The sequence below is a fragment of the Micromonas pusilla genome (assembly GCF_000151265.4).
Source record: "Micromonas pusilla CCMP1545 genomic scaffold MICPUCscaffold_13, whole genome shotgun sequence".
Lineage (NCBI taxonomy): Eukaryota > Viridiplantae > Chlorophyta > Mamiellophyceae > Mamiellales > Mamiellaceae > Micromonas > Micromonas pusilla.
This window is the reverse complement of record NW_003315894.1, coordinates 738649-759878: the sequence shown is the minus strand read 5'-3', so window position 1 is coordinate 759878 and position 21230 is coordinate 738649. Positions and strand designations below refer to the sequence as shown.

Genomic DNA, 21230 nt, shown 5'->3' with positions numbered 1-21230 from the left:
CAGTTGGAGTTGAAAGGCGTCGAGGGCGGGGATTGAAACCGAGGGGTGGGCGGAGAGACACGCCGGGAAAAGTCCTTAAGGAACGGCGTTCACCACGGCGACGCGGTCGTATGAGGACCAGTGTATAGAACGCGCCTACGATCTCCAGAAAGTTCCTGCTCGCGCACGACTCGAGCTGCGACCACGCGACGGTCGTGCCGACGCGCACGGTGAGGTCCGCGGGGACGAAGCGCATCTCGTCGATCCATATCTTCGCGCTGCTCGGGGGCGGCGGCGGGGTTGAAATCGTCGTCGTCGTCGCCGTCGTCGCCGAGGAATTGGAATTGGAATTGTTGTTGGTCGGGGACGTGGTCGTGATGAGCGGCGAGGCCGTCCGCGCGCCGCCGCCTACCCACGTCGTCGGCCGCGCGATCCTCTGCTCTTCCTGCGACGCGACGCGACGCGACGCGCGACGGACGATGGAGGGGCGCGGTCAGCGGGAGGAGGGGCGCGGGGCGCGCGCGGCGGGCGTTCACGCGGCGGGACGAGGAAAGATGGAACGATGAACGAACGTCGACGCGACGCGCGCGCGGGGCGGCCGGGCGGGGCGCGCACGTCGTCGTCGTCGCTGGATTCGTCCGTCTCCGCGAGCGCGAGCTCTTCGTCCCACGTCGGCGGCGTGTCGCGCGCGATCGACGGCGGCGACGTCGCCATCGCGACGGCGACGCGAGTGGGCACGACGCGCGTGGTTCGCGACTCGACTTGACTCGTCGAAAAAACAGAACGTGTCGGATCGATCCGCCGCGCGCCAGCCTCGCGCCGCCGCGACGCGAGGATCGGACGCGGGGTGCGGATATCCCCGCGCGCGGCTCGAGCGAGTCCTCGCCGCGACGGACGACGCGACCGCGCGCGCGACCGTGCGACGACGCGGCCGGCGAGCGCGCGCGCGCGACGCGTTCGTTTGAACGCGAGCTCGATCGATCCAAACTGGTCGGGGCGTCGTCGCGAACCGACCCGCGCGCGCGCCGACCGGGGGGGGGCCGATAGACAACTGAAGGTGCGCTCATTCGATCATACTAAAAAACCATAGAGAGTACACGTACGCGTACACGTACGTACAAACTGTCGTTCTCTTCGTCCGACAGTTCCGAGGAAAGCCGCTTCACACCATCCCGCGCGCGCGCGCCGTCATGGGCCGCTACGACGACGTCCGCCGCGCGGGCGGGCTGAACATAAACCCGTGGGTCCCGCGCATCGCGTGGGCGACGTGGCTGGCCGGGCTGCTCGTCTTCGTCGTCGGCGTCTCGCGCGTCGCGCCGCGCGGCGAGGGGGACGGATCTACGGGTACAGTAGTGGCGGAATAATCGACTGGAGGTACCTGGCGTTTCTGTTCGAAAACGTCGACCCGTACTTCTTCGCGTCCGCGGGCGTCGCCGCCGCGATCGGGCTCAGCGTCCTCGGCGCGGCGTGGGGGATCCTCATCGCGGGGAGCTCGCTGATCGGCGCGGCGGTGCGCACGCCGAGCCTCGCGAGCAAGAACCTCATCTCTATCATATTCTGCGAAGCCGTCGCCGTCTACGGCGTCGTCGTCGCCGTCGTCCTCTCGACGAAGACGACGGTCGCGCCGATTCGTTTACCCGACGGTTCGTATTCCCCGCGCGCGATGGCGAGCGGGTACGCGACGTTCGCCGCGGGGCTCACCGTCGGCCTCGCGAACCTGTTCTGCGGCGTGTGCGTTGGCGTCGTGGGCAGCGCCGCCGCGCTCGCCGACGCGGTGCGTTTCTCTTCTGTTTCTCAGTCGCGCCTCGGTTTCAAAAGTTGACCGCGGCTCCTTTCGACTGATCGATGGAGATATTTTTGATCGCGACGACGTCGCGTCTCTCTCGCCCGCGCGCAGCAAAACCCGACGCTGTTCGTGAAGGTGCTCGTGATCGAGATCTTCGGCAGCGCGCTGGGGTTGTTCGGGGTCATCGTCGCGATCATCATGAGCGGCTCGATCGACTTCAAAGGCGCGTGACGGGCGCGCAGGAGCGAAGAGAGCCGGGGCCGGGAGTTAGTTACAAATCTCATCACTGTGAATCTATCGCTGCTCGTACGAGTAACAAAAAGAAAGAACCGCGTCGAAGACGGTCGCACTCGCGCTCGCGCGCCGCGTCGCGCGCTGTGACGTCATGGCGCCTCCGTCGACGCGGTTCCTCACCGCGTTCCACGTTGTCAACGCCGCGGTGCGTCCCGTCCCGCGCTCGCGTCGTCGTCGTCGTCGTCGTCGTCGTCGTCCCCGCCCCCGCCGCGGCGTCCCTCGCTTCGAACGCGGCACGCAACCCTAACCAACACACACGCGTTCGCGTCTCGCCTCTCGTCCCTCCCTCCTCCAGGTGATCCTCTCGTACCCGTTGGTCATCAGCGAGTGGGCGAAGACGCGGTACCCCACGAAAGCGTCCTCGCTGACGTCGTGGGAGCGACAGAGCGCCGCGGGTCTCTTAGCGATGCTCGTGGCGCGATTCTTTCGACGACAAAATCTCGATCAGGTGCGTTCTATACACTGGTTACCATACGACCCCGTCGGCGTGGTGAACGCCGTTCCTTAAGGACTTTTCCTGGCGTGTCTCTCCGCCCAACCCTCGCTTTCAATCCCCGCCCGCGACGCCTTTCAACTCCACCTGACGCCTTTGAACTCCACCCCGACGTTCGCTCGTACGGAACGACCCTCAGTGGGTCGCGGACGGCGTCTTCCACGCGAAGGTATCCCTCGCGGTGCTGACGTACCTCATCGACCCGGTGCTGTGCGCGTGGTACCTCGCCATCGTCTTCGTCATGTTCCTGCACCTCCCCGTGCCTAAGTACGAGGGCCCGAGCGAGGTCATCGCGTTGACGCCCGCGGCGTTTCGAAAACGCGTGCTCGAAGACTCAGGCGCGTTCTCCTCACGCCGGTCCCCATACGACCGCGTCGGCGTGGTGAACGCCGTTCCTCAAGTACTTTATCTCCCGGCGTCTCTCTCCGCCCAGGGTCCCTCGGTTTCAATCCCCGCATACGATACCTTTCAACTCCATCTGACGCCTTTCGACTCCGCCCCGACGTCGCTTTGAATCACGGAACGACCCTCAGTCGTCGACGGCTCCACGTGGCTCGTGCACTTCCGCGCGGGGTACTCCGCGAAGAGCCGCGCGCTGGAGCCGACGTTCGCGGACCTCAGCGTGCGATACGCGACGCCTTTGCAAAAGTTCGCGAGCGTGGACGTGGGGCGGTGGCCGAGGGAGGCGGCGGCGCGCGGCGTGGACGTGGACGCGTTCGGGAACAACTCGCAGGCGCGTCCTCCAGTCGTCACACTGGTCCCCACACGACCGCGTTCGCGTGGTGAACGCCGATCCTTAAGGACTTTTCTTCCCAGCGGTCGTTTCTCTCCGCCCAGGGTCCCTCGCTGCTTTCAATCCCCGCCCCGACGCCTTTCGACTCCGCCCCGACGAAACGACTCTCAGGTGCCGTCCATCGTGATGTATCACGCGGGGAAGGAGACGCTGCGCGCGCCGCAGCTGTACGAGGACGGGAGCAGGGTGCTCGGCGGGGGGAGGATGCGCGAGGTGGATCTGCTGACCGGGTTCGAGATCGAGAGCAGATATCGGCGGACGCGAGGGAAGGACGCGACGTCGAAAAAGGCGGAGTGACGACGCGATGAGAGCGTTGTAGCATCTGAACTGACGCGCTCACGCGCTCACGTCGGTTCAGCGTACGGTCTGCTTCGTTCGCTCACGCCGCCGCGAGCTCGGCCTCGAGTTTGTCCACAAACCCTTGCGCGTGGGTATCGCCGCGCTCCACCGCGACGCGGTACCACTTCAGCGCCTCCGTTTTGTTCACCGCCACGCCGCACCGGCCGTCGTGGTAGATGAGCCCGAGCTTATACGCGGCATATTTGTCGCCCAACTCGACCGCTTTGAGGTACAGCCCGAGTGCCTTCTTTTTATTTTCCTCCGCGCCAGGGCCGTGCTCGTAGCTAAGCGCGAGCTGGCGGGTCGCTCCGGCGTGCCCGCACCCGGACGCTCTTTCCCACCACTCGAACGCCTTCGTGAAGTCTCCCTTCACGCCGTACGCAAAGCGGTAACAGCGTCCGATCCAGTACATGGCGTCGGCGTCTCCAGTCGCCCTGTGCCACCAGTAGAACGCATGCTCATACTCCTTCGCGTAGTAAAGCCCTTCGCCGAGCTCGAACAAAGCACTGGGAGAGCCCCCAGGCAACGACGCGTCAGACTTCTCCGCGTCCCTCCACACCTTGCTCACCTGGGCGAGCGCGACGCGGTCTCGCGGGTCTTCCCCGAGGTGCGAGAACACGACGGCGGCGACGTTCTCGGGGATCGCGTTGTAACCGGTGCTCGAGCGCGTCCGCATGGCTCGGATCTGGGCGGGGGGCGGCGGCGGGGGCGCGCGAAAGACTGAAGCTTTTTCCTCGTCAGCGTCAGGTTCTGTCAGGTTCCCTGCTTAAGTCTGCAACGCCTCACAGATATCCTTCCGAGAAGGCCGCGCCCCGCGCCAGACTCGACGCGCGCGAGCGCCCGCCGCGCGTCGTCGACCGTCGTATCGCGTCATGGAGTTCCTCAGGAAGCTCGGGGACGACGTCGGGAACATGCTCCTGGACGACGACGAGGATCGAACTGACAGCGCGGGGGAGGAGCCTGAGGGATCGGACGACGCCGACGCGCGTCGTCGTCGTCGTCGTCGTCGTCGTCGTCGCGGCGACGAAGATGGACGAGGCGAATCCCGGGCGGGGCGCGACGACGACGGCGAGGACGACGACGCCGCGTCCGGGTCCGGCTCGGACGACGACGACGACGAGCCGCTCATCCCCGACGCGGTCTGGGGCTTCGCCGCGAAGCTCCGCGACGCGACGCGCGCGACGGTCGCGTCCGTGAGGCACGACGTCCGTCGCGGCATTGAGACCGTGCGACGAGATCTGACCGAGTTCAACGACGAGGTCCGCGACGACGTCGTCTTCGTCGGCGGCGAGGTCATGGAGAGCGTCGACAGAGGCGGCGGCGGCGGCGGTCGCGACGGTTCGGGTCGCGGCGACGGTTCGGATTCCGACGGCGACAGCGGGAGCGAGTACGGCGACGACGCGTTCGAGGCGTTCGAAGCCGCGGACGCGGTGCTCGAAGACGTCGGCGCGAAGGTGGAGCGGTTCGGCAACAGGTGAGCGCGCGAGACTGCTTTCCATACGACCCCGTTCGCGCGGTGAACTCCGTTCCTCGAGGACTTTCCCCTCTCGCTCTCTTCGCCCCGCGCCTCGCTTTCGACGCCGACCGGCGAGACGCGCGACTGACCCTCGCGCTCGCCCGCCCGCGCGACGCCGCCCGCGACAGGGCGTTTCAAGTCGCCGGGACTTTTCTGAGCCGCCTCAAGGAGGAAGCGCTCGGGGAGGACGCCGGCCCCGACCCGAACTCGCACGCGGCGCGGTTCCGTAGGAGAGGCGACGACCGAGGAGGCACACACGCGAGCGCGAGAGGCGACCGCGCGGCGGAGATTCGCGAGCGCGTCGCGTCCGCGAAGAAACAGCCGCCGACGTTTGAACAACGCGTCGCGGCGATTCAGGTGCGTTCTATACACTGGTCCCCATACGACCGCGTCGGCGTGGTGAACGCCGTTCCTTAAGGACTTTTTCCGGCGCATCTCTCCGCCCACCCCTCGGTTTCAATCCCCGCCCTCGGCGCCTTTCAACTCCAACTGACGCCTTTGAACTCCACCCCGACATTCGCTCGTATGGAACGACCCTCAGAGAGACAGCGGGACGTACTGCGACGAGCCGAGCGACGTCGCGGCGTTCGAGGCGTGGCGGCGCGGGAGCGGCGGCGGCGACGGCGACGGCGGGTTCGACGTGGACGCGCCCAAGACGCGCGAGGAGATCGACGCCGTGCTGGCCGGCAACGCGTTCATGCGGGAGCTGCACGGTCGCATCGTCCCCGTCGTCGTCGAACGCGAGGTGTTTTGGTCGCGGTATTTCTACCGCGTGCGCGAGCTGAAGATGGTCGTGGAGAGAGAGAAGGCGGGGATGGCGGAGAAGGCGGCGGCGGCGGTGGCACCAGCTGTCGTCGTGCCTTCTCCGGCGGAATCCGAACCGGCGCGAGACGCGGCGACGGAACGCGAACCGGCGCTCGCGGCTCCGCCCCCCGCGCCCGAGCCCGAGCCCGCGCCCGCGCCCGCGCCGGAGTCGCCCCCCGCGCCCGCGCCCGATCCCGATCCCGAGCCCGCGCCGGAGTCGCCCCCCGCGAGCGCGAGCGCGCCGACGACGACGGGCGGCGACTCCGGCGTCGACGACGAGTCCGTCCTCGGCGAGAGCGACGGCAGCTGGACCGCGGTGCGGTCGCCGAGCGCCGCCGCGAAGGGAGAGGAAAAGGCGACGGCGACGGCGACGGCGACGGCGACGGCGTCGGCGTCGACGTCGGCTTCGCCGTCGCCGCCTCCGGAGGCGAAGTCGCGGTCGCCGAAGTCGCCGAGCGCGGCGGAGGAAACGCCAGAGCCAGAGCCAGAGCCAGAGTCGAAGCCGGCGGAGGAGAAGGTCGAGTCGCCGGCGGCTGCGGAAAAGTCGAAGAAGCCGGAGACGCCGCCGGAGACGCCGACGCCCGCGGCGGCGGCGGACGACGACGACGAGGACGATTTCGATGAGGACTGGGGCATGGACGCGGACGATTGAGTCGAGCGCGGCGTCGACGCGATGGGAGGGAAGGACGATTACTGTGCTGTGCTGTACTGTAGTAGCGCGCTTTGTAAGCGAGCGTCGACGACGCTGAATGAAAATCTGACGTCGCGCGTCGCGTCGTCAAACAGAACGCGTCGACAGCTGGGTGCGATCTTCTTTCAAAGCTTCCCGCGCGGCCGCTCGCGCCTCGCGCCGTCGTCATGCCCTCCGGCGACGACGACGACGTCGTCGACGCGTCCGAGGACCACCCGCTGACGCTCCGCGACGACGACGTCGCCGGCGCCGGCGCCGGCGACGCGAGAGGCCGCGATGTCCGCGGCTCGATGAGATCCGACGACGCGTCGTCGTCGCGTCGTCGTCGTCGCCGCCGCGGCCTCCTCCGCCGCCTCCCTCGCGTCAACGCGTGGACCGTCCTCGCCGCCGCGGTCGTCGTCCAAGCCTGCGCGGGGTTGACGTACTCGTTCGCGGTGTACAGCGACGCGCTGCGCGTCGTGTACCCGCGCCAGCGCGATGTCGACCTCCTCGGAAGCTTCAAAGATTTCGGCGCCTACTTCGGCGTCGCAGGCGGCGTCCTCTACGACGCCTACGGCCCGTCCGTCACGCTCGTCGTCGGCGCGCTTCTCCACGCGCTCGGATACGTCGGCGTGTACGCCACGGTGACGCGCCGTTGGCCGGGGTTTCGCGCGCGTCCGCCGCTGTGGCGCACCGCGGGGATCATCGCGGTCGCGTCGAACGGCAACTCGCTGTTCGACACCGCGGCGCTGTGCGCGTCGATGGCGAACTTCCCGACGCGGAAAGGGCTCGTCTCCGGCGTCCTGAAGGCGTACCTGGGGCTCTCCTCCGCGATATTCGGACAGCTGTACGACGCGTTCGTGCCGGAGAGAGAGAGCGGAGGAGCGCGGAGGAGCGCGGCGTTCGTGTTGATGATCGCGTGCGTCGGCGGCGCCGTCGGCGTCGCGATGTCGCCGCTCGTGCGAATCGTGCCCACTCATCCGCGCCGCCGCCGGCGCGCCGCCGAAAGCGCCGCGATGTTCCGGAGGGTGATCCTCGCGCTCGTCGCGCTCGTCGCGTGGGTCACGCTCGCGGCGACGGTGAACGACCCGGATTTGATCGGCGCGTCGATCCCGGCGTGGGTCAACGTCGCTTTGACGACGGGGATGCTGTTAGTGTTGCTGTCGCCGTGGGCGCTTCTGAGGGGCGTCATCTTCGGAGCGGGCGGAGGCGGCGGATGCGGACGCGCGGGGGGGAAGAGGGCGCGGCAGGAGGAGGACGACGAGTTGCGCGCGGGGTTGTTGCCCGGCGGCGACGAGAGGACGAGCGATGAGGAGGAGGAGGAGGACGAAGAAGAAGAAGAAGAAGAAGTCGAAGAAAATCCCGCGCCGCCCGCGCTGCTTCGCTCGCCGCCTTTACTGCGAGGCCAGACCTCGTCCTCGCTCACGCTCGCCCAGTCCGCGCGGAGCGTCGAGTTCTGGATCTTATTCGCCACGCTGACGCTCTCCTCGGGCGCAGCGACGACGCTCGTGAACAACCAGGTGCGTTCTATACAAAAGTTTTTCACCCATCGCCCGGTTTCAACATTTGATCGCTACCCCTTTCAACTGATCGATGAACTACTGTATTTTTGTATGGAATGGCTCTCAGGACGTCGTCGCCGCCGCCTGCGGCGCGTCGGACGCGGCGTCCTCCGCCGCGCTCGTGTCGCTCTTCAGCGTGTGCAACTGCGTCGGGCGGCTGGTTGAGGGGCTGTGCTCGGACGCGGGCGCGCGCGCGGGCGCGCCTCGGGCGGCGACGCTGATGGCGGCGCAGTCGCTCGTGGCGGTCGGGATAGCCGTCGTGTGCGCGTCGCCGACGCCGGGGGGGGTGTTCGCCGCGGTTGCGATCAACGGGTTCGCGCTCGGGGCGCACTGGTGCGTGCGTTTTTTTGTTTTCAACCGTTTGGTTTTGTTTTCAACCGCGCGTTCGTCCACGTCAGCAAGAACCACCAACCAACCAACCGATCGATCGCGTGACTCATCGCTTCGACCTATCTTTGATCAATCGCAGGAGTTTCCTTCCGAGCGCGTGCACGGAGATATTCGGCCCGACGCACCTCGGCGCGGTGTACGGCGGTTTATCCCTCTCGCCGATGATCGGGTCGTACGTGCTCAGCACCGTCGTGTTCGGGCGCGCGTACGACGCCGCGGAGGCGCGCGACGGCGGCGGAGAAGGCGGCGAGTGCCGCGGCGCCGGGTGTTTCCGCGCCGCGATGATGACGTGCGTCGCGTGCTGCGTCGCGTCGTTGGCGCTGACGTGGCGGCTGTGCGCCCGAACGGCGCGCGTGTGCGAGCACGCGCGAGAGGAGGGAAGGCGCGCGGCGTCGCGCGTCGTGTAGCGGTGTTTTAGACGCACTCAGTACGTATTGAACGCGACGTTAACGCGTATCTACGCAAAAAGAATTTCTTCGGGTATCGTCGTCACCACGCGCGGGCAGTGCACTTTGTGCGGCTCGCCGTCGCCGTGTTTCCAGTGCCACTTCTGGCATTTCCTCGAGCAGTACCGCTCGCCGCGGCACAGCTTGCACGTCCAGTGCGCGTACTTCCCACACCCGGAGCAGCGGCGGAGTTGCTTCAGGTGCGCTTTGACCTCCGCCACGTCTTCTTCAGCGAATTTAACTTCCTCGTCCTTCACCGCCAAAGTCCGTTTAAGCACGTCCTTCGCGAGTCGAAGGTTCTTCTCGAGGCCGCACACGCCGTGGAGGAAACACAGGGCGAGGTTGTGCTGAAAGCATATCGCCCTGTGCTCGGGGGGTGGCCCGAAGACGTGCGCCACCCTGGCCTCGCTGCTGAGACGAAGGCCGGAGAATTTGATGACGAGGTCCAGGAGTCCTGCTCTTGCGGATCTGATGTCTTTGACGTATTTGACGGCGTCGTCGCAGCCGGCGGCCGCAGCCTTCAAGGCCAAGTGTTCCGCCTTCACGCAGTCCCTATCGACGCCTGCTCCAGTTATGTGGTAGTGGGCGAGAACACTCTGCGCTTCAGGATCCCCCTTCTCAGCCGCCACTCGTAACATCTCGATACTCTTCTGCTCGTCTTGCTCTACCCCGACGCCTTCTTCGTAGCAACGGGAGAGGAAAAAGGCAGCATCGGCAGTCTCGGGGACGTCGAGCGCGACAATCTTCTTGAAGGACTCTATCGCCCGCTTCATCTTGAACTCACGCTGGGGTCCCTCCCCGTCGAGTCCCTTTTCGATATCGCTTATCGCCACGGTCATGATCGCGGGCGGATACTCCAGATCGGCGCTCTTGTATCCCCACCAGTTCGACTCTTTCTTGTCCGCGACGACGCCGCCGGTGCCGTCTCGAAAGTGCAACGCGAGCTTCCACGCGGACTCCCCGCAGTCGCCATCGAGCGCCTTCGTCATGAGGGCTCCTATTTCGTCCGGGTACTTCGACAGATCGTACAATATGTCTAGCGCGGCGGGATGTCCCAGCTCCTTTGCTTCGTCGAACCAATACTCGCTCGCGCCAACGTCTCGCTTCACGCCTCCGGTTCCGTGGCTGAAGTGACAGGCGAGCTCCCACGCGGACGCGCCGCAGCCGTTCCTGGCCTTCTCCATGAGGGTCCCGATGTTCTCCGGTACCTCGAACTCGGAATTCCCGAAATAATTTCGAAACACGGATTCGGAGTCTCGACACCGCCACTGCGCGGCGGCGTGCCCCCACCGCCTCGCCTTCAGGAACCACCGCTCGGCCTCGTGCTCGTTCGGCTCGACGCCGCCGGTCCCGTGCTGGAAGTGTTGGTATAACTCCCACGCGGCGTCCCCGATCCCGCGCTTCGTCATGAGCTTTCTGATGTTCTGCGGATACGCGCGAGTCGACTCCATCGCGCGCGCGCGGCGACGACGGCGCGCGGGGAAAGATGAGGCACCTCGCGGCGGCGCGACGAGACCGGACCCGTCCCAGAGAAAAGAACTGACAAGACCCCTCTGCTCGCGCGCCTCGATTCGTTGGAACCGACGAAACCCTGGCGCGGAGGAACGACGAACGACGACGACGTACACACGGCCGAAGGTACGTATATTACAAATATATACATGATGAACACATCATAATGATATATACAACATAATCATCACCACGCGCGACGACGACGACGACGACGCTCATCGCGCAGCGCCGGCGGCGGCGACGACGTTCGGCATGTACCCAAATACCTTCTTCTTCTTCTTCTTCTTCTTCTTCTTCTTCGAAATACCTTCTTCTTCTTCTTCTTCTTCTTCTTCTTCTTTTTCTTAAGGTATATACAAAATGAACACGTTGGTGCCCCGTGGATAGCCCCGTGGGTCTCGCTCGAGCGCGAGCGAGCCCCGTGGATAGCCCCGTGGGTCTTCATCACCACGCCGCGCGACGACGAGACGCTCATCGCAGTGGAAGCGTTTTTTTGGAAGCGACGTTCGGCATGTATCCCTTCAGCGCGCCGACGCCGAATCCCTTCGCCGTCGCCGTCGACGCCAGCGTTTTGGACTGCCGCGCGTCCCACGCCGCGGCCACGCCCTCGGCGGTCTCGCAGTCGTGCGTCCCGCCGATCGTGATCCCCGCTTCGTCCGCGGCGTACGTGCACGTGCCGCTCGCTCTCGAGATGGAGAACCGCACCATCTTACATCTGTCGCCCGCGTGGTGGGAGACGACGTATCGTCGCGAGGAGGAGGACGATTCGTCGCCCTCCTCCTCTTCCTTCGTCGCGTTCAACGCGACGACCAGACCGCCGCTCGCGGACGTGGTCTTCTTCTTCGCGTACGACGCCCCGCTCCCCGCGATCCACTTCCCGAACATCTCCACCTCGTCCACGATGAAATCGCTCGCGTCGTCGCACGCGAACGACGCGCCCGACGCGGTGACCGTCGTCTTCGGCAGCGCGCCGAACCGCGCGCCCTCGTCGTCCGAACGCCGCAGCAGCTCGCGCATCTCGTCGCGCAGCTCCGCCGCGTCCGCGGCGTCGCCGCCCGCGCTCTCGTACGCGTCGTGCGCGCACTGCGACGTCGCGGTGACCGTCTTCGCGTCCGTCCAGTAGCACGTCTTGACGCTCTCGAGCGCCTTTTCCTCGTAGTGCTCCTTCTTCGCGTTCTCCGTCGCGATCGCGCTCTGCTCGTCGAACGACATCTCCTCGTCCGAGTCGCCGGTGAAACGCGTGCAGATGTCGTGCGCGTACGCGGCGACGACGCTCGAGAGCCCGGTCGGGTCGACGAGCGACGCCACCTCCGCGGCGGCGCGGATGCCGTCCGCCTCCGTCTCGATCGACGTCATCGAGTCGAGCGCGCCGAGGATATCCGTCGACGTGTCGTAGACGTCCATCGCCGTCTCGCCCACTTTCCTGATCGCGTTCGCGGTGTCCCCCGCGACGGAGATGGCGGTCTGCGCCGCATCGATCCCCGCCTTCGCGGGGACCGTCGCGGCGCTGGACGACCCCAGCGTCGCGAAGAATAGGATCGTCTCCCCGACGGAGATGATCTGATCCGCGGTGACGGACGCGCACGTTAAGTCGTCGACGGCGGCGCCCATCCCGCACCCGACCCACTGCACGCCGTTCACGATCGGCGGCCCGCCCCAGCACACGGGGCCGACGCCGTCAAACCCCTCCGGGCACTGCTTGTAGCACAGCCCCGCGTCTTCCTCGTACCCGGGCGCGCACTGCGCCTTGGTCATGCCGGGCGAGAGCTTGACGTGCTGCGTGCACGACGGCGCGACGCCGCCTTCGAAGCCGAGGCTCTGGCAATTCGCCGAGCACAGGAACCCGATCGTGTCGTACCCGGACGGGCAGTACTCGTAGCACTGCCCGGCGATGTCCTCCTTGTTCTGGCTCGAGCACACGGACCCGCCGCACTCGAGACCGGCCCAGTGCGGCCAGTACGACGTGCTGCTGACCCACTGGCACCCCGGGCTGTGCGCGCGCGAGTACACGGAGCTCGGTTTGTTGCACAGCAACCCGTGGTCTTCCCAGCCGCTCGGACAACTCTTGTGGCAGTCGTACCCGAACCGCTCCCAGCCGTCCTCGCACTTGTCGTAGCAGTACACGCCGCCGGCGATGATCTCCTGGTGGTCCTCGCAGTGTTGCGGCAGCGTCCCGGCGTCGCGCGGGTACGTCTCTTTCCAGCAGAACCCCGAGCCTTCGTTGACGCCCTCGTCGGATTCGAAAAAGGAAAACCCGCCGTCCTGGACGAGCCCGGCGACGTGCGTCGCGTCGCCCCACGCGCCGCTCGCGCCCTCGAACAGGCTCGTTAAGCCGTCCAGCGAGAACCTGCCGAGCCGAGGCACGACGTCCGGGTTAGTAGGAGGGACGTAGGGCACGCCCAGGTTCGAGACGGAGCCGTCGTCGTTCTTCACGATCTCGTTCAACGCGCGCTTGTGCTTTCGCTTCGCGCGAATGCCCGCGCGATGCCGCGTGCGATTCTCCGCGACGTCCGCGTCGATCATCGCCGCGCGCTTCGGCGCCGACGTCGTCGCCTCGTACATCGCCGCCGTCGACGCGTCGCACGCCATGTCGGCGTCGGCGGCGGCGGGATGACTCGCGACGACGCACGCGTTCTTCGTCCCGTTCGTCGCCTTTTGCATCTTGTAAAACGTATCCGACCACTCGCGGTTGACGTTCGCCGCCTGATACTCCGCGGCGGTGCGGTTCTTCGCGATCGACGCTTCGATCGCGTCGTTGGCGTCCTTCACCGCGGTCGCGATCTCTTCCGGCGTGAGGGTCGTCGCCGCCTTCGCCTCCGACGCGAACGTTTTCGATTTCGACGGGGGCGTCGAGTCGACCTTCGGGCCGTTCTATACGAGCGAATGTCGGGGTGGAGTTGAAAGGCGTTAGATTGAGTTGAAAGGCAACGCGGGCGGGGATTGAAAGCGAGGGATGGGCGGAGAGACACGACGGGAAAAGTCCTTAAGAAACGGCGTTCACCACGCCGACGCGGTCGTACGGGGACCAGTGTATAGAACGCACCTTCTTATCACCCGCGCGGGGGTGGTGCGCGTTCACCGCGAGCAACGCCGCGTCCACCGCCGATTTCGTCTTCGTCGACGACGCGCTAAACCTTCCCTTATGGTCTAGGGAATGTATACTGGAGTACACTGGGTTGACGCCCTCATCTGGGTTGACGCCCAGCCTCCCCAAATCGGGCGCCGCAGCAGACGATGAAGAAATATCTCCAACGCGGCCCCGCCCCCACGTCGTCGTCGTCGCCGCCGCGGCGACGCCGCACGATACGAGCGCGACGAGCGCGAGCGCGGCGATCCAGACCTTGCGCGATGCCCCGCGAGGGGTCTCGCGCGCGAGCGGACGCTCGAGAAGAGGGGAACCCTCCTCCGCGGAGGAGAGCGCTCCTGATCGCGTGACTGATGACATGGCGGGGCGTTCGGAATTAGGTCGCGCGGCGTTCGATCGAACCGCGGGGAGCGCGCGCGCGCGGCGCAAACGGTCCTCGAGAGCGCGCGGGTTCGCGCGAGCGACAACGCGGGAGGACGCCGCGCGGGGTTCGACTCGTTCGGGTCGAGTCGTATCGCGGCGCGGAGCGTGGACGCGCGCGCGAATGTGAACGAATCGTTCGTTCGGGCGTTCGCGACCTTTCGATCTTCTTTTTCGCGCGCGGTAATAACACCCGCGCGGGGCGGCTGTTTGACCGACTCACTGCCCGGTGAACCGCCCTGCTTGATCGCGGGCCTGCAGCAGCAGGCCTTGAGCAGCAGCAGCAGAGCGCACTGGCATGCTGACTGGATGACTCAGCTCGTGCTGCGTCGGATTATTCGTTCATCAGCAACGGCAGAGGCGACGCGCGCGACGCGCGGCGGCACGGCGACCGGCGCGGCGGCCGCGATGCCGCGCCTCGCGCCCGCGCGCGGCCTCGTCGACGCGCGGCCGCGCGCCCCCCGCGGCGCGCGCGTCGTCGCGGACGCGACGGCGATGCGCCCGTCGCCGTCGCCGTCGTCGAAAACGTCGTCACGAATCTCGAGGAAGCCGCGGCGGTCGCGCGCGTCGTCGTCCGCGCCGCCGACGTCGTCCCCGAAGTCGTCGTCGTCGCCGCCGCCGACGGTGCTCGTCGGCACCGGGTTCGTCGCGTCGCCGCGCGGCGTCGGGAAGAGCCCCGGCAAGCCGCCGCCCTCGCCGCCGCCGCCGCGCGAGCCGCCGTCGACGACGTCGGAATATTCTTCGAATGATGATCTCGAGTCGCGCGTCGTCGCGCGCGAGGCGGTCGCCATGTGGGCCGCCGCCGCGGTGCTCGGCCCGCTCCTCGACCACCAGCACTCGCGGTTCGACGTGTTGCACTACGCCGATCCCGACGTGCTCGATTTCCGCGCGATGATCGCCGCGCAGCTCGCGACGCACGCGGACGTCGCGCGATGGGCGGCTCGCGTCTCGGACCACGCGATTCCGAACGAGAAGATCGCGTCTCTCCTCGAGCTCGTCTTCGCGCGAGAGACGGGCGCGCTAGAGTCCGCGTGGTGGGTCCCGCTGTTGTTCGGCGGCGCGGGCGTCGTCATCGGCCTCGGGCACACCACTCTGGACGGGATCCGGCTGACGCGCGCCGCGAAGGAAGACGAGCGGTTCATCGCCGCGGCGAGCTCGACGACCAAGGTGCGTTCTTACACTGGTCCCCATTGACCGCGTTGGCGTGGTGAACGCCGATCCTTAAGGACTTTGCCCGGCGTTTCTCTCCGCCCACACCTCGCTGCTTTCAATCCCCGTCCTTGACGCCTTTCAACGCCAACTGACGCCTTTCAACTCCACCCCGCCATTCGCTTGTATAGAACGGCCCTGACGGAGACGCGGCGTTCGCGGAGGAAAAACGCGCGTTCGCGCGTCGATGCCCGGGCGCGCCGAGGACGTCGTTCGAGCCGTCGTGGCCGGTCGTCTTCGCCGCGATCTCCGTCTTCGCGACGCAGTACGCCGCGTCCGGGGTGCTGACGACGACGACGCCGCCGATCCCGTTCCCCGACCTCCCGAGCCGCGCCGCCGACGCGATCTTGTTCCTCTGGGGCCTCGGCGCGTGGGCGGCGTTCGATAACACGAAGCAAGGGTTCGCGATGGCGACGCTGACCGCGGTCGCGGGGCCGGCGACGGAGATCGTGCTCATCAACGCGTTTCATCTGTACGCGTACACGAGCCCGGATTTTTTTGGGATCCCGGCGTGGATCCCGTGGGTGTACTTTTGCGGCTCGCCGGCGGTGGGGCTGCTGTCGAGGGCGGTGCGAAGAGAACTCAGGTGCGATTTCGTTCTTTTACGTTTCGCCCGCCCGACCCGCGCGCAAACCCCTCGGTCCGGTCGATTTCGAAATCCGACGCGCGCGACCCCTTTCATCTGACCGACGCGTCGATCGATCGATCGATCGATCGCCCGCAGAGACGCGAACGCGCTGCCGCGGCCGACGGTGGAGATTATACCGGCGGCGCCGGCGAAGAAGTGGACGCCGCCGCCGCGCGGCGACCGCGTGCGCGGGAGACGGCACGGCGCGACCGCGGTGGAGCAGCCCGCGCGCGGGAAGATGACCGTGGTGCTCGCGCCGCCGGAGACGAATAAGAGCGGGGGTGGCGCGGCGAGGGAAGGAGGCGCCGGCCCGTCGGGGCGAGACCCGATCACCGCTGCCGCCGCCGCGCACGACCTCTCCGCGCGGCCGGCGGCGACCGCCGCCCCTCCTTCTGCGCCCCGAGGAGCGCCGTCGTCGTCGTCGAAGAATAAGAAGAGCCGCGGTATAGATACCTCCGCAGCGGCGCCGCCCGACGCGACGCGAACGCTCCGCGAGGAGCTCGCGTACGTGCGTAACCTCCAGCGCGAAGTCCGCGACTTGCGCGCGCTTCGCGCGAAGCTCGAGGCGCTGCGCGAGGTCGCCGCGTCCGCGGCGCCGCCCGTGCTCCCGACGATCGAGCGCCGCCTGACGTACCTCGCGCCGGACGGCCCGTACCGCGACGCGGTGCGGCAGAGCCTGGACGACGCCATCTTGCCCGCGTTCGAGCGGGAGGTTTTGCCGCGGCTGCCGGAGGGGGTGAGGTGCGTTCTATACACTGGTTCCCATCCGACCGCGTTCGCGTGGTGAACGCCGATCCTTAAGGACTTTTCCCGGCGTTTCTCTCCGCCCACCCCTCGCTTCCAATCCCCGTCCTCGATCCCTTTCAACTCCAACTGACGCCTTTGAACTCCACCCCGACGTTCGCTTGTATGGAACGGCCCTGAGGCGACGCGTCGGCGCGCGCGGGCCGGAGACGGCGGCGACGCGCGCGGAGCGGCTCGAGCGGCTGCGCGTCGTCGGGGAGGCGCTGAGGGGCGTGCAGGGGGAGTTGGAGGCGCTGAGGGGGAGGCTCGCGGGGGAGGAGGTTGGGGCGGGAGACGGCGACGAGGAGTGATGAGCGATACGGAGGCGGCGGCGGCCGGCGGCCGACGTTGCGTTGATTGATAGATTGACGACGCCTTTTAGTGATGACACGGTTAGTAGAACCGATCGAACGCGTCATCAGATCCCCCCGCGCACGGCGGCAGCGTGATGGGGTCTCGTCATCGCACGCGCGGCGCGACGAAGGCGTCGTGCGCGTCCGTCCCCGCGCCGACGATATCCCTGGAGCGGCTGCGCGCGAACGACCGCGGCGCGCTGCGCGCGTTGCGAGATGCGCTCGTCGTCGCGCCCGGCTTTTTTAATCTCGACGCGTCGAACGCGCTGCCGCCCGCGCTCGTGCGCGAGTGCTACGAGGTCGCGCGCGCGTTCTTCGCGCTGCCGCTGGACGCGAAGGCGGCGTACGTGCACACGCAGTACGACCGCGAGACGGGAGGGTGCGCGGCGTTCGAGCGTCGTCGTCGTCGTCGTCGTCGTCGCGCCTCGGAGCGCGCGCGCGTTTTTCATTTCATTCCCGTGGTCATCGTTCTCTTCATCAACTAGTAGAGCATCTAACGCTCATCGCGCTCGTCGCCCCTCTCGAACAGGTACGTCCCGCTCCTCGAGGAGTACGCGTACCAGCCGAACACCGCGGCGATGGTCGAGTCCTTCGACGCGTGCCGCGACCTCCCGCTCTCGCACCCGGCGCTGCACGACGACGACGACGCCGTCGGCGTCGGCCCCGTGGATTGGCCCGCGGAGGCGCCCGGGATGAAGGTGCGTTCTATCTCACACTGGTTCCCATACGACCGCATCGGCGTGGTGAACGCCGTTTCTTAAGGACTTTCTCTCCCGGCGTCTCTCCACGCCCAACCCTCGCTTTCAATCCCCGCCCTCGACGCCTTTCATTTCAATCTGACGCCTATGAACTCCACCCCGACGTTCGCTCGTATGGAACGGCCCTAAGACGGCGTTCGCGGCGTTTTACGACGCCGCGGACGACGTCGCGCGGGACCTGTTCCGCGCGCTCGCGAGGGTGTGCGTCATGAAGGACGAGGATGGGGACGAGGAGGAGGACGAGGATGAGGAGGCCGCGGCGGCGAGCGAGCTGGCGAGGCACTTTTTGGAGAACTTCGGACCGACGTCGCACTGCAGCTTCCGCGCGTTGCGGTATCCGGGCGCGGCCGACGCCGAGGCGCGTTCTACACACTGGTCCCCATACGACCGCGTCGGCGTGGTGAACGCCGATCCTTAAGGACTTTTCCCGGCGCGTCTCTCCGCCCACCCCTCGCTTTCAATCCCCGCCCTCGACGCCTTTCAACTCCATCTGACGCCTTTCAACTCCACCCCGACATCGCTTCGTATGGAACGGCCCTGAGGTGGCGTCCATCGCTCGCGGGATGGGGACGGACGACGACGGCGCGAAGAAGACGAAGAAGAGACGACGCATATCAAGCGACGAATATCGATCGATAACCCCCGTCGGCATCGCGGAGCACACGGACTTCGAGGCGTTCACGCTGCTGCACCAGACGCGTCCCGGGCTGGAGCTCAAAGATCTCGCCGGGACGTGGCGCGACGCGTCGTGCGCGCCGGAGTCGTCGACGTTCACGGTCATCATCGCGGACGTCATGGAGCGGTGGACGGGGGGGTTGCTGACCGCGACGCCGCATCGCGTGGCGTTTACGCCGCACGAACGCCTGTCGCTCGTGCGTTTCAACGGGCTGGACCCCGGGACGGTCGTCGAGACGCTGCCGGCGTTTCGCGGACGCCCCTCGCCGACGCACCGCGCGGCGACGACGACGCAGGGCGAGCACGTCGGGCGCATGGTCACCGCCGCGGCGAAGAACCTCGAGGACATGCTCGAGACGTACCCGAAGCGCGCGCTCACGACGAACCCGAGACGGTTCGCGCAGCTTATCGTCACGCGGGGGCGGGAGGCGCGTTCTATAATTGGTTCCCATACGACCGCGTCGGCGTGGTGAACGCCGATCCTCAAGGACGTTCGCCGTCGCCTCTCTCCGCCCACACCTCGCTCATAATACCCGCCCTCGGTGCCTTTCAACTCCGCTTCTGACGCCTTTCAACTCTACCCCGACGTTCGCTCGTATGGAACGACCCTGAGGTGCTCCTCGGGAAGCACGCGTCGGGGGAGTTCGAAGGGCGATGGACCGGGTTCATCGAGGAGGTCAAACCGCGCGAGACCCCCGCGCGCGCGGCGCTGCGAGCGGTCGCGCGCGGGAACTTGCGATGGAACTTGCGATGGGCGGCGGCGGCGGGGTTGACGCGCGACGCGGTGATGGAGGCGCTCGAGTCCAATACGCACGAGCGCGCGAGGCTCAGGTTTCGCGGGTGGCACGACGGGCTGGTGATCGAGCACGAGTTCACGTTGGATCTTGACGGCGCGGACGGCGCGTCGTTGATTCCCGAAGACGACGACGACGACGAGTCCGACGAGTCCGACGCGCCCGCGCGGATGCGCCCGAGGTGGTTCGACGAGGGCGAGATTCCGTACGACGAGATGCCCGAGGACGACCGACACTGGTACCCGCGCGCGTTGGCGTTGGCGCGCGAGTGCGGCGGCGGGAATGCCGCGGCGGGGACGAAGCCGGGGTGGAGGGAGCTGATCGTCGGCGAGTTTCGGTTCGGCGGGGACGACGCGCGATTGGTGTCGAAGACGTTGGAGAGGATCGCGACGGACGCGTAGGTAGTGTAGTCGTCGTAGATGTAGGCATTCAAACGAGAGGACGTGCTCGTCTAGCTAGTTTACGCCGCCGGTTGGGTGAGTTTGCGGAGGCATTTTGCCGCGATAACGACGCCCTTCTCCGCGGCTTTCGTGTACCACTCGATGGCCTTGGAGATGTCTTTTGTCACGCCGAGGCCGTCTTCGTAGAGGATCCCAAGGTTGATTTCCGCGTTAGTGTATCCTTGAGCGGCCGATTTAGTGTGCCATTTGAACGCCTCCTCGTATCGCCCCTTCTCGTAGTGACATCTGCCAACACCGTTTTGTGCCGCGGCGTGACCCTTCGCGGCTGCCTTCTCGAAGTATTGCATCGCCGTGTCGAGGTTTCGCTCCACGCCGACGCCTAGAAAGTAGAGGCACCCTAACATCCTCTCACACTCAGTGTTGCCAAGCCGTGCACCCTTCTGATACCACTCCAGCATCTTAGGGCTGAACTCGAGCGCGGCCGGCTGCGCAGACACGACTTTCGACGCCCTGCGCCACACGGAGCTCACCTGGGAGAGGGCGACGCGCGTTCGGACGTCGTTCACGTGCGAGAAGACCACGCTCGCGAGTTGCTCGTTGACGTCGAACGTCGGTGTCATTGATTCGACGACATCAGTGAGCTCGGCGAGCGCCCTCCGCGTCGCCGTGAGCTCCGCCCCGACGCGTTCGAGCTTTTCTTCTTGCTTTTCGAACCGCGCTAAAAGGAGGCGAAGGACGTCGCCCGGGGAGACGTCGTCGTCGACGTCGACGCTCGGCGCTTCGCGCGCGGGCGGATCAACACGACGGCGCTTAGATTCGTTGCTCATGACGCCCTCGATCGGTCGCGAACGTGCGGCGGCGCGGGAGGAACTGGCGCGGGACGACGTCGTTCGCTCCTAGACAAGTTGTAGTTTTTGTGCAAGCTGGCAGCAGTTGCAGCAGCAGCCAGTCGCGCCTTTTCTTCACTCCGACCCGCGCGCCTTCGTCGTCGAGTCGCGCCGTCATGGCGAAGAAGGACAAGCCGAGGAAGCTCACGAAGAAGGAGCGGAAGGAGCTCGAGGCGCGCGCGGCGCGGGGCTTCCCCGAGCCGCCGACCGCGCCGCGAGCGCCGGAGGACGATCGCGCGGCGACCGGCGAGATCCAGCCCGCGTTTTCGGATCCGCCGTCGCGCCCCTCCGCGTTCGCGCCGACCGCGGACGACTCGGACAGCTCCGACGCGGAGTACACCGCGGGCGAGGGCGCCGCGCCGGACGCGGACGACGCCGCGGGCGCGTCGAAGCCGAGCAAGCTCGCCGCGCTGCTGAAGAAAGGCATCGTGATCAACAAGGAGGAGGATCCGAGCAGCGCGCGACGAGACGCGAGGGATGCGGCGACGCCCGTCGCGATGGGGCTCGCGCCGCCGCCGCTGATGCCGCCGCCGCGGAGCGGGTCGCAGTCGTCGATCGCGCCGCCGCCGCCGTCCGCGCCGCCGTCCGCGCCGCCGCTTGTTCCGCCCCCGGCGCCGGCGGCGGTCGCGCCGCCGACCGCGCCGCCGCCG

The 21230-nt window shown here is 67.1% G+C and overlaps 10 protein-coding genes across 10 annotated transcripts; 7 read left to right on the top strand and 3 right to left on the bottom strand.

The window, feature by feature from the left end:
• Positions 1 to 1169: 1169 nt before the first annotated feature.
• MICPUCDRAFT_52829 (H+-or Na+-translocating f-type, v-type and A-type ATPase superfamily) lies at positions 1170 to 1996 on the top strand (the record flags this gene model as incomplete). Its single annotated transcript, XM_003063074.1, has 3 exons — positions 1170 to 1219; positions 1330 to 1753; positions 1877 to 1996. 3 exons carry the CDS (start codon positions 1170 to 1172, stop codon positions 1994 to 1996), a joined length of 594 nt encoding a protein of 197 aa, XP_003063120.1.
• Positions 1997 to 2150: 154 nt separating this feature from the next.
• MICPUCDRAFT_52828 (uncharacterized protein) lies at positions 2151 to 3706 on the top strand (the record flags this gene model as incomplete). Its single annotated transcript, XM_003063073.1, has 4 exons — positions 2151 to 2204; positions 2355 to 2507; positions 2692 to 2986; positions 3086 to 3706. The coding sequence occupies 4 exons, from the start codon at positions 2151 to 2153 to the stop codon at positions 3640 to 3642; spliced, it is 1059 nt and encodes a 352-aa protein (XP_003063119.1). The 3' UTR covers positions 3643 to 3706.
• An 18-nt stretch (positions 3707 to 3724) lies between these two features.
• MICPUCDRAFT_52827 (uncharacterized protein) lies at positions 3725 to 4360 on the bottom strand (the record flags this gene model as incomplete). Its single annotated transcript, XM_003062875.1, has 1 exon — positions 3725 to 4360. The coding sequence occupies one exon, from the start codon at positions 4358 to 4360 to the stop codon at positions 3725 to 3727; it is 636 nt and encodes a 211-aa protein (XP_003062921.1).
• A 196-nt stretch (positions 4361 to 4556) lies between these two features.
• Positions 4557 to 6656, top strand: MICPUCDRAFT_52826 (uncharacterized protein; the record flags this gene model as incomplete). Its single annotated transcript, XM_003063072.1, has 3 exons — positions 4557 to 5158; positions 5329 to 5557; positions 5742 to 6656. 3 exons carry the CDS (start codon positions 4557 to 4559, stop codon positions 6654 to 6656), a joined length of 1746 nt encoding a protein of 581 aa, XP_003063118.1.
• Positions 6657 to 6862: 206 nt separating this feature from the next.
• MICPUCDRAFT_52825 (major facilitator superfamily) lies at positions 6863 to 8911 on the top strand (the record flags this gene model as incomplete). Its single annotated transcript, XM_003063071.1, has 3 exons — positions 6863 to 8194; positions 8304 to 8569; positions 8848 to 8911. 3 exons carry the CDS (start codon positions 6863 to 6865, stop codon positions 8909 to 8911), a joined length of 1662 nt encoding a protein of 553 aa, XP_003063117.1.
• Positions 8912 to 10700: 1789 nt separating this feature from the next.
• Positions 10701 to 14212, bottom strand: MICPUCDRAFT_52823 (uncharacterized protein). The gene is made up of 2 exons (XM_003062874.1): positions 13631 to 14212; positions 10701 to 13458 (listed from the first exon to the last, which is right to left on the bottom strand). Exons 1-2 carry the CDS (start codon positions 14030 to 14032, stop codon positions 11059 to 11061), a joined length of 2802 nt encoding a protein of 933 aa, XP_003062920.1. The 5' UTR covers positions 14033 to 14212; the 3' UTR covers positions 10701 to 11058.
• A 288-nt stretch (positions 14213 to 14500) lies between these two features.
• MICPUCDRAFT_52822 (uncharacterized protein) lies at positions 14501 to 17127 on the top strand (the record flags this gene model as incomplete). Its single annotated transcript, XM_003063070.1, has 4 exons — positions 14501 to 15259; positions 15433 to 15887; positions 16026 to 16670; positions 16855 to 17127. The coding sequence occupies 4 exons, from the start codon at positions 14501 to 14503 to the stop codon at positions 17021 to 17023; spliced, it is 2028 nt and encodes a 675-aa protein (XP_003063116.1). The 3' UTR covers positions 17024 to 17127.
• A 33-nt stretch (positions 17128 to 17160) lies between these two features.
• MICPUCDRAFT_52821 (uncharacterized protein) lies at positions 17161 to 17826 on the top strand (the record flags this gene model as incomplete). Its single annotated transcript, XM_003063069.1, has 2 exons — positions 17161 to 17453; positions 17595 to 17826. 2 exons carry the CDS (start codon positions 17161 to 17163, stop codon positions 17824 to 17826), a joined length of 525 nt encoding a protein of 174 aa, XP_003063115.1.
• A 205-nt stretch (positions 17827 to 18031) lies between these two features.
• On the top strand, positions 18032 to 19693 carry MICPUCDRAFT_52820 (uncharacterized protein; the record flags this gene model as incomplete). The annotated part of the gene is made up of 3 exons (XM_003063068.1): positions 18032 to 18223; positions 18366 to 18908; positions 19112 to 19693. 3 exons carry the CDS (start codon positions 18032 to 18034, stop codon positions 19691 to 19693), a joined length of 1317 nt encoding a protein of 438 aa, XP_003063114.1.
• Positions 19694 to 19752: 59 nt separating this feature from the next.
• On the bottom strand, positions 19753 to 20520 carry MICPUCDRAFT_52819 (uncharacterized protein; the record flags this gene model as incomplete). The annotated part of the gene is made up of 1 exon (XM_003062873.1): positions 19753 to 20520. One exon carries the CDS (start codon positions 20518 to 20520, stop codon positions 19753 to 19755), a length of 768 nt encoding a protein of 255 aa, XP_003062919.1.
• Positions 20521 to 21230: the final 710 nt, after the last annotated feature.

Coding starts and splice junctions, on each gene's coding strand:
- MICPUCDRAFT_52823 (XM_003062874.1), bottom strand. CDS start 14,032: ATGTCATCAGTCACGCGATCAGGAGCGCTCTCCTCCGCGGAGGAGGGT. Junction 13,459..13,630: donor CCCGCGCGGGTGATAAGAAG/GTGCGTTCTATA, acceptor TCGCTCGTATAG/AACGGCCCGAAGGTCGACTC.